This window comes from Simochromis diagramma, unplaced genomic scaffold, assembly GCF_900408965.1.
Source record: "Simochromis diagramma unplaced genomic scaffold, fSimDia1.1 OVJJ01000603.1, whole genome shotgun sequence".
NCBI classification, from domain to species: Eukaryota; Metazoa; Chordata; class Actinopteri; order Cichliformes; family Cichlidae; genus Simochromis; species Simochromis diagramma.
The window spans coordinates 12,055,997-12,066,986 of record NW_024387414.1 but is presented as its reverse complement, the minus strand read 5'-3'; the positions used below and the strand labels follow the sequence as shown (position 1 = coordinate 12,066,986).

General features: G+C 40.4%; 1 protein-coding gene across 1 annotated transcript; it reads left to right on the top strand.

The window, feature by feature from the left end:
• Positions 1–6,883: 6,883 nt before the first annotated feature.
• Positions 6,884–8,982, top strand: ddx28 (DEAD (Asp-Glu-Ala-Asp) box polypeptide 28). Its single transcript, XM_040011941.1, has one exon. It carries the CDS (start codon positions 7,081–7,083, stop codon positions 8,764–8,766), a length of 1,686 nt encoding a protein of 561 aa, XP_039867875.1. The 5' UTR covers positions 6,884–7,080; the 3' UTR covers positions 8,767–8,982.
• The last annotated feature ends 2,008 nt before the right edge of the window (positions 8,983–10,990 follow it).

The following is a 10,990-nucleotide window of genomic DNA, read 5'->3' as shown; positions in this document are numbered from 1 at the left end:
TCCAGCGGTGACGTCAGCAGACACAACACAACACAGGGCACGCGCACGCAAGCACACACATACACACATCTCCTTGGCTGCTATGGGCTTAATAAATAGTTATGAAATTACTAACCTGTTTGAAATACCGAAAATATATTGCCATTTTTAATTTATTTTTCTATTTTGTTTACACGTTTATTCATAATTTAACAGTTCTCTTTGCTCTTTATTTTTGGTGAGATCTACTTATACATGTGCTGCCTTTTAAAAGGTGCTATGTAAAAAAAAAAAAGGGTAGTTGGAGTAAATTAAAGCTTCAGCCCACTGGTTTTATGATCTGTAATGCGTGTGCTTAATTGTTCTTAATTGTTGTCAACATTCATTTTCATGGGAGTTTTGGTTGTTCATCATTATTTTCTTTGCCTTCTAAAACCAAATATACAAGCTGATGCTTGATGATATGCACATAACAGTGGAGAGATTTATCTAAAATTCAAAAATATTTACATTTTCGAACATGCACAAATTTGAAGCGGAATGTACTGTCCCTACTGACCTTGTAACAACTGGGTCTTGCAGCCACTTTACTCTTTTTAATTGGTCCTTCAGTCTCTTCCAACCACTACCCATTACATTACATCAATTGCACCTGCCCCCAGCCCTCCCTCTTTGTGTGGTTCTAATCCAAGCCAGGATGGGTAAGTAAGTATAATGACATCCTGCACTTTTTACCTTTAGATCCCTCGAGCCTGTCAGTACTGAAGCCCATTAATTTCTAATCAGCCAATTTAGGCTTGTGAATGGGCTATACAAAGAGGCAGACAACTTGATCGCTGCTTGTGCTGTGATTTTGCATGTAGATGGTGCTGACTGAATAGCAACTCTAACACAGATTTTTTGTTTGTTTGTTTGTTTGTTTCCGGAAGCTGTTTTATTCTATCCCCTTATCTACAGAGCCAAGAGAAGTGTTTCTCACTGGTATTTCCCAGCCTTTTTGATGGCTCTAACTGTTCATTTGGACACTGCTTTGCTCTTGGTGGGACTTGGTGGATTTTCATACTGTAGCACTGTAATAAGAATGCATCAAAAGAAAAGTGGTTGAAAAGGCAAGCATGGCCACTCAAAGAGAAATTATTCAGATAGGTGTTTTGTTAATGTGCATCCAAATGAATGGTTTTGCTTAATGACTTTGTCTCATTTAGTATTTAAATCACAATGTAATTCTGACTCTTTCTCACTAAAGACGAGGTAAGAGTAGATCTGTGGTTAGAATAAAGCAATAGTAAATCCATCTTTATATGGGCTGCTCCATTACCTTTAACCCTTGTGCTCTAACCCATCAATCTTTTCAGGATAATCTTTATTGGGTAAGTCACACAGAGGTTGGCATACTCTAAAACTTTAATGGGCTGCTGCTTTGATGATATTTCTGGTATTTACATTAGCATTTAGGTATTTCCTGCTTTCACCCTTCTAGAAATATTTGTGCAAACCAGTTATACACAAATCTTTTTCATCTCTTGATAAAATAGGCAACAGTGGGGCATATTCACATCTGCATTGTCGCCCCTCCCACACACACACACACACACACACACACACACACACACACACACACACATCTGCGGCTGATCAAGAAAATACTGCAAGTTTTTAATGTTTCACCAAAGGTTTTTGCAACACTGATAAGCATAGTTATAAAGCACTTTTTTATTGCATGGCACTTTTTATGATCAAGTTGCACTAAAGAGTAAATAAGACAATACATTATTGTTTGTGAGAGAAAAAATCAAGATGGACATTCCTGAAATCTAAGCAGTTGCAAGGGCAAAAAAGAGTCTTTATATTTTAAAAAACTGCTTCAGCAGCAGAACTTTTTGCTATAATTCGCCCCATCCTTCTGCATATGCAGCAGTCAACACCGTCTTATTTTTCTGACACAGACACACATATACCTATGCAAGAAGCATGTGGGCGTTCAGACAAGCACTCAGTTCTCAAATGCATCTGAAAACATCAATATCACATTTCCTGTGGTCTTTATTTCCAAGCAAAAGCACAAAATTCAACCCTTTTCTTATTATTTGACATTTTATGAAGCGTTGTCTGTAGGCAGGTGTTCTACTTAGTTTTCTACATCTGGAGGATTACAGAGTCCTCCAGAGTTCCAAATATACATTTTAAAATGTTTTTCTAAATCTTTTCACCTATTAATGTCATGCCACTTTTGCAAAGTACCTGTTAAATTATACAAATGCACAGAAAGAGAACAAATACCTGTCTCTCATAGATGCATATTGACTTAAATAAGATTACTGTAAAACTATGCCACATTCTTGTAAGTAAATTGCATTATAGATTACATTATGCATAGAAGTCACCATATGAATCTTAAGGCTTTTTCAAACTTTATCTTACCGCCTTACCGCTGAAAAGAGGAACCAAGAAAATTTAAAAGAAACACCACATATCGTTGTTGCAGCACTTTGTTTAGAATGATTTTTAGTAGCAGGGTTAAGAAAACAACCTGCCTTAAAAATGTAAATTAAAATTATAGCTGTATCTGACTCAATTGCAAATACAACTAGGGCACTGGCTATAAAACAGAATGAGGAAGGAATGAAAAAAAGGCTTTGGCTGAAATTGATCCACGTGTATATTAGTATAATAATATTGTAGTTATAAATTATAAAATTATTATATTATCATGTTGCAATTATATAACTTGAATGAACTTTCTCCTGTGCAGAAGTCATGTCTCCAGACCCACCCGTCTCTAATTCAGGTTACCTGCATCTCTTATCGTCGCAGATGACCTTTGAAGGGAGAAGATAAAGAAAACAAATTGTGTAGGAGGCTGTAGATGTGGTTTGTGATATTATGTTCTTGTAAAGAAAGTTATGAAGGAAAAAAAAGCAGCATCTGCCCCCACACTGGTCCTGTTTCAGAGGTGTCATTCTTTCAAGGATCGGAGTTTGCACACACTGCAGAAATGCAACGCAGCACCATGGCAGCATGTGCAATGTTCACAAAATGTCAGTGAATATCAAACTGTGTGCAACTCCGTATCTGCATGTCAGCTGATAAGATTTTAGAAGCTCATGATAATGAAAGTAGTAAAAGAGAAATAAGAAACTATCTATGCTGTCAAATGTCTGAATGCAGTTAATTCTGTGTGCAAATTATACCTTTATTTTTTGTGGGGTAGATTTACAGACTAGCAGCAATATTTACCATGCAGAAAAGGTGTCTGTGTGATGCATATAGTTTACAAAACGAACAGTAATGCAGACACATTATGCTTTTGTTTCTATATGTCTATGTGAAAGAAATGGACAGACTTGAAAAACTGTGCAAGCCTTTGCTGACATTTCTCCGATTAGGATTTTGGTTGATGTGAAATCTACCTTGAAGTTGTCTACTGCCCTCTTTTGGTCAATCTCTGGAACTGAATGTTGATGTCTAATACTTGAATAATTCAACAAACACAGATTGGTCATAAAGCCTTGTATGAATAGGGGACTCACCCTATTTAAAACTTGCCCTGCAGTGTTATGCTTAATTAAATAAATTCACATGAAGTAGTACATAGACTAATACATCGTCAACTCAGCTCTTTCCTACTTTGGTTACAGCGCACAGGGATTCCTACTGCCAAAGCATTTGTTTGGCCAACATGTGACAGAGTCTCTAATACTGAAAGAGTGTGTGATGTTCTGAAGCTACACTAAACCAATCAATGAGCTGATTCGTTCAGCACATGCTGAGGGTTGCTGATGTACAATCAATGCTAGATCTGACAGCAGCACTGATGCAGACAGCTGATTTTTTTTCACCCCTGATGTATAAATACCTTTGTCCTTTGCATAAAATAGTATGCTGTGTGGGAAGATACAAAGTCCCTTATCAAAACAGTCATAAGAGTATTTCCATTAAACAACTGAAGAGAGGCAGAGTAAAATGGCAGTAAAGCTGCCTGTTCCCCCTGTTTGGACCCTCTCTAGATGCATGCCTATGGAGATTAGTCTCCTTTTTTATAAGCTTGCACACCAGTGTTAAAGCAACAATGAATTATCCCCCTCAAGGAACTGGGCACCAGCAGGATCTACAACAGTCATACCTCTTGTGATGATATTGACAATTAAAATGTTGGAGCAAAAGCCCAACAAGAACACAACTCAGCCACATTTTAGGTAAAAGGTTAGGCTCTAATGATTTCATTAAATTTGTGTTTAAAATCTTAAAGAAATCAGTAAATTACAACATAATCTGGGCCTCTTGGGTTCAGTAACGCAAACCAAAGGTGTTATTAGGTGTGTCTGTTCAACTGTCAACATGGTAGTTGATGACAGATGTTCTGGTCTGAGTACTTCAGAAAATGCTGATTTACTGTGATTTTTCCCCACACAGCTATCTCTGAAGTTTACAGAGAATGGTGGAAAAAAGAGAAAATATCCAGTGAGTGTCAGTGAAAATGCCTTGTTGATGCCAGAGGAAAATTGCCAGACTGCTTTGAGGTAGGCAATAGTAACCTCCAATAATCACCTGTTACAATGCAGATATGAAGAAGAACATCTCTGAGCACACAACAGTCTTGTCAAATCCTGATGTAGATGGCCTTCAGCAGCAGAAGACCATACCAAATGCTACACACTGGGAAAACTGGACCATAGAAAATTGGATTTATTGGTTTGATGATGTTGCTAACCATGTCCACTCTTTTATGATCACAGTGTGCCCATCTAGCAGGATAGGGTTTCTATGTCCCACAGGTCAGATCCTCTCAAACTGGTTGCTTGAACATGACAGTGAGTTCACTGTACTCAGATCTCAGTCCAGTAGAGCACCACTGTGATTTGGTGGAACAGGAGATTCCCATCATGGATATGCAAATGACACTGCAGCAGCTGCATAGAGCTATCATGTCAGTAAGAACCAACAGGCCAAAAGTTTCAACCACCTTGTTTAAGCTGTGCCATAAAATTAATTAAAGCCATTCTGAAGGCAAAAGCAGGCCCCACCCAGTGGTATCTCATGCATGTGTCATTGTACTGTTCTTTCTGTATGTTCTTGTTCAGCATGTAATTTTTTGTGTTGCATAATTGTAGGATTTTGTTTCTTACCGTGCCTAAGGTTATAAATGGTTTGATGCATGACATCAGTCTTGCTACATACTTGTCCTTCCACAAATAACCCATACCTTTTCTTGTCTTTTTCTTATAATGTAATGGTGGAAAAGTCAGGGGTGATCGTGGCTCAAGAGTTGGGTGTTCATCTTGTAATCGGAAGGTTGCCGGTTCGAGCCCCGGCACGGACAGTCTTGGTCGTCGTGTCCTTGGGCAAGACACTTCACCTACCGCCTACTGGTGTTGGCCAGAGGGGCCGATGGCGCAATATGGCAGCCTCGCCTCTGTCAGTCTGCCCCAAGGCAGCTGTGGCTACAACTGTAGCTTGCCTTCACCAGTGTGTGAGAGTGAATGAATAGTGGAATTGTAAAGTGCTTTGAGGGCCCTGAAAAGCGCTATATAAATGCAATCCATTATTATTATTATTATTATTATTATTGGATGTTGTCCAAAATAAAGACAATGTTGGATAACACCTCCCACCCACTCCATGACATGCTGGTCAGTCACAGGAGCACGTACAGTGAGAGACTGAGATTACCGAAAAGCACCACTGAACGACACAGGAAATCTTTCCTGCCTGTGGCCATCTCCCTGTACAACGCATCCACTTAACACACTGTTTACTGCTACAACTACACATGTTTCTTTTTCAGCTATTTATCAATAAGTGACTTTATATGTATATATTGTACTATTCTTAGTTAGCGTATTGTCTGTCTTGTTAATGTTTGTTTATAATGGAGCACTGTAAAAAAAAAAAAATTTCCCCCAGGGATCAATAAAGTATTCTGATTCTGATTATTATTATTATTAATGTAGTGCTAAGGCTACAACTTCTACAAATGGTATTTGTTGTTTGGTGAAGGGGTTTGAGGAGAACTCAAAGTCATGTGGACTGTTATTGACAATCACTGCTGAGTCAATGACAGTGTGCTTTCTCACCCTAGAGTAATCTATTACAGTTTCTTACATTACCATATACAGCAGGCTGTGCTGAATGCCCAAGCCAGGCAACAGATGAATGAGTTACCATTGTAACAGCCCTATGATGAATACAACTTCAAAGTGGATGCACTAATCAGGTAGAATTCTTTTCTTGGGACCCTCGATTGACTTTGTTTAATAAATGTATTCTTTTATAATGCCAGTGTGTAGCTTTAAATATAATCATACCTTTAAAAATTCATTATGTTTTCTTTCCCCTCTTGCCAATTATCTCATCCTTCCAGTTTCTTCTTCTGCATAACCAGTTCTTGGTGATTAAAGGCCAGAGCCTATTCTAGGAAGGATACACGCTGGACAGGCTGTCTGTCACAGGGCTAACACGGAGAAAGAGACAAGCTTATGGCTATCTTGAATTACAAGTTAACCTAACCCACGTGTGTCTATGAAAGGCTGGATTACCCTGATAGAAGGCGAACGACCATAGGGGGAAACTGCAGACTCCAGACAGAGAGGCCCAGCCATTGTTTTTGAACCCAGCACCTTTTTCCTGTGAGACAACAGTGCAAACCACCACCCCACCGACTGCAAACGTTCACATTACACAAGTAGATATGATAAATATAAAATGTTTTTAAAAAAAAACAAAAATAGTAATGGCATGTTAATATAGGACGTGTAATATTATAATAAATAATAATAAATCTCTCGTAAGCTACATTTCTGTCTTTTTGGTTAAAATTTAGCTCAAACAATCAAACAACAAAACACACGAGTTGAATCGGGATTCGGCTTTTCTGTACACCTCGTCACGCCACGCCCACTGACATCATCAGCACTCGCCGGGAAAGCATGGCGACATGACTGTCTAGTATATAAATTTCTGCGCCCTTTGGACCTTTATATTGTCTTTTGTGGAATTACAGTGAATTTAATGAGCTTTATTTCCAAATTTTTATGGTTCAGTTTTGCTGCTTTTTCTCGTCAGCCGACCGTTGGACACTTGCGAGCCGGTTAAGTATTTAAAATGCAGGCTGTGAAGGTCGCCCATCTGGCTTTGGTAGCGTCCAGAGCTCTCGGATCAAGAAGATTGTGTTGCTGTGAGCTTTTTAAAGCGTCGGCTTGGCTTCGATCTCTCGGTCAGAGTCGCTTCTGTCAGACTGGAGCAGAGACCGCGGTCATTCGTGTTCCCCGGTACCTGCAGAGACGCGTTGAAAACGTGAAGGAAATTCGAAGCAAAAGCAAGATCAACACCATCAAAGCTGGAAAGCTCCTCATCCAGAGCAAGAACCCAGCTCTGAACCAGTCTGCCGGATACATCCTGGGAAAATTCGAGCAGCCTTCTCTTTGCTCTAAAGGATGGAAACATAACAAATCATTCGGTGACTATTTCAGCATCAACAACGTCAAGGCTGTTGCACCTTACGTTGCTGAAAACGGGAATGAGGACGCTGGACAGAAACCGCTAGCCACTTTTAATAATCTCCACATCTGCAAGGAGCTGGTGGAGACTTTAGAGACTCTCAGTATTAAACATCCCACCACTGTGCAGCTGCAGACCATCCCCAAAGTCATGAGAGGTCACAATGTACTCTGTGCTGCTGAGACTGGCAGTGGGAAGACGCTGAGTTATCTCCTACCTGTTATTCACAGACTGCAGGCTGATAGGGAGTCTGAAAGTTACTCTGAGAGTGCACACAAGATATGCACTGTGGTTCTTGTGCCTTCAAGAGAGCTGGCAGAGCAAGTGGCAGCTGTGTCCAGGACTCTGTGTGCGCCATTTGGTTTCGTTACAAGGACCGTTGGAGGAGGACGAGGTGTGGGACACATCAAGACAGTCTTCAGGAGGGATCATCCGGATATTTTAGTGGCTACGCCAGGTGCTCTGGTCAAGGCCCTGCGGAGGAGTTGTCTGGATTTGAGTGAGCTGGGGTTCTTTGTGGTCGATGAGGCTGACACAATGTTCGACCCCAGCTTTTCTGACATGCTGGAGAACATCCTGCTCCACGTCAACGTTGCTAGCGATCCCAAGGAAACACGTGGCCTGGGTCACAAAGCACAGCTCCTCGTGGTTGGGGCAACCTTCCCAGGCGGTGTGGGCGACGTGCTCAGCAAGGTGACAGATCTTGGAAAAATAGTTATTATTAGGAGCAAGATGCTGCACTTTCTTATGCCCCATGTTAAACAGACATTCCTGAAGGTAAAAGGTGCCGACAAGATCCTAGAGCTCCACCAAGCTCTGAAGCTGCTGCAGCAAGACAGAGGTGGAGGCGCAGTTCTGGTGTTCTGCAACAAGTCTTCCACCGTCAACTGGGTTGGATACTCGCTTGAAGAGATGGGGGTAAAGCATGCACGTCTCCAAGGGGAGATGCCTGCTGCTGTGCGTGCAGGAATCTTCCATTCCTTTCAGAAGGGCAACGTAGACGTGCTGATATGCACGGACATTGCCTCACGTGGCCTGGACACATCCAGAGTGCGCTTGGTGGTCAACTACGACTTCCCAGAATCCCACACGGACTATATCCACCGAGCAGGCAGAGTAGGGAGAGCAGGTGGTGTAGAGGATGGGGAGGTGCTCAGCTTTGTCACCCATCCCTGGGATGTGGAGCTGGTGCAGAAGATTGAGACAGCCGCACGCAGGAGATTGAGCTTGCCAGGCATGGAGTCCGACATACATGAACCAAAGCCCATAATGTTAAATGAAATGGAGTAGATGTTTTTGTGTGTTTGTGATTTAAATGCAAAACATGGAACAGAATAGATTTTAAGGAATGGTTATTTGAAACTAAACTGCAGTCAGAACCTATAAAGCTCACGTTTAAGAATGATTTGTGTGTGCTTCACATCTAAATGTATTTTTCTGCCATGTACAAAATATTGTCAACACCTTTATCTTTTGATTAAAGATGTTCTGCTTGTACAGATACAACATTTGTTGGGTATATTTCTGTTAACTGATGCAGTTTTTTTTTTTTTTTTTTTCAAAATGATTTCAACTCAAAGTAAAACCTAATAGCATATTCCTCCTGTGCAGTTGCATTTACTAACATTAAGAAGCATAAAAGATTATTGGCTGTCCAAGTCTGGATTGGAAAGCGTCTAATTTTTGAATCTATGTTCAATCTTTCTTTAGGAGCAGCAACAGTTTTGATAGGTTTGTCACGAATCTTATGTTGCAGACTTAAACCTCCTCAAAACATCTAAAAAACCAAAACTTTTAGTTATTACCTCATAAAAAGTTTTTAAATCTGTAAGAGCATTAAATTGGAGTTAGTGTTGCCCTCGTTTATGTATTGCATGTATTCTGCCACAAGGTGGCGGCATTTGGCTGATTTTGGTTTGTAGAGGGCTTAAAGGTGATTACATGTGCAGAGGAAGGATTTATGCATTTCTTTATTTTGCTTTCTGCTCATTGCAATTAACTCGGCACAGTGTAAATAGCATATTATGTGCCCACCTAGTAGTTTGTGTGCTGTGGCTCCCTGCATGTTGTTTTGTGGTATAGATGTAGCTCATCAAACTAAAGCAGTAATCAAAGTGTTACAGCCGAATAGCTCTTCTTGTGGTAGGTCTGCAGTACTTGAAAGGATTTCCCCCTCCTCTTTCATGTCTATGAGTACTTGTTGAAAGAAAAATGAAAAATTGCAGGCTTTTATTTTGTAATGCTCATTAATGTGCCTGGTGATTTAAGCTGAAGTCGTTGTGGAAGTATAGAGATTACAGGGGCAGACAGAGTTAACGGCACTGAGGGTATCAAGGGGCTTCCATGAGAATGTTTGGTATTTAGCTGTAGTTGTCCTGCTCCAGCTGGGGTCGACATCTTTGAGCTTTTCCCCCCACTTAGGTTCACATTTCACCCCAGTTTGCCCTGACAACAAGAACCCGATATCCACTTACAACATGTGGAACAACTGCTGCCAATCCCTCAACTTATATTTTTGTTCAGTTTTAACCCTAGTGGCCCCTGTAAAGTAAAACACCTAAATACTGTGTAGAGTTTCCTTTATTTGTCTCACTCCCACATAGTTTGCTGGGTCCCATTTCCCAAATGGCTTAAATCAGTGGTTTAAACCCATCATTTAAGTCATGGAGCACATAGAGCTCCATTTGACCTTAAGTGGGTTGAACTGGTAAAACATAATAACACACATAACTGATTGTTTTTACATTATTTCCCAGTTCTAAAGCCGTTAAGCAGTTCAGTTGGTTATTAAAAAGAAACTTACTGGCACAGCTCCTCACTTTAGTGGCGTGGCAGGCCGTGGGTGATGTGAATGTCAGTAAGGCTGACAAACATTGATGATTCAGAACTGTGGCCTGGATGAAATTAGCACTTCAGACATCCACTTTCATGACGTTGACTTAGGTTGACTTAATACATAGTTCTTCATTTATTACTATTGTGACATATGTGCAGCTGTCTTCTGGGGCTTTGGGGGAGCTTCACTGAGTTTAAGACAATAACTCAGTCAAGGTCAAAGGGACTGTGTGTGTATATAACCTGAGAGGTGATGGAGACAGTCTAAGATGCATTCTAGAAAATGTGCCAGTCCTATAAGCTCAAGCTCAATTTATTCTATCTGCTGATTTTCAGTTCAGTGTTCTGTCAAAAAAGTGTTGTTTTTTTTTGTTTCCTGATTTGGAAATTTGGCTCATATGGTGCAGTTTTGTACATCAGTATCGACATCTGCATATTTGTCTGCTGGAGAGAGAAAGTTTCTCTCAGTCGCTGGTGTATGAACATGTTTTTGTGACCCTACAAGTAGTTTAGAGATCTTTTGCTGTCCACTATACTGCTTAGTCAGTCAGATATTTCCATGTTTCAGTGTGGGAAGAACCAGTAGCATTAAATATGAGAATTATCAACTAGGTACATTTCCTTCTGTGTTATAAAATCAAAGCTGAATATTTTTTTCCAAGCCCTGGACTTTAAAAAT

Bases quoted from the DNA above. Each gene is read 5' to 3' on its own strand.
- ddx28 (XM_040011941.1), top strand. From the start codon at position 7,081: ATGCAGGCTGTGAAGGTCGCCCATCTGGCTTTGGTAGCGTCCAGAGCT.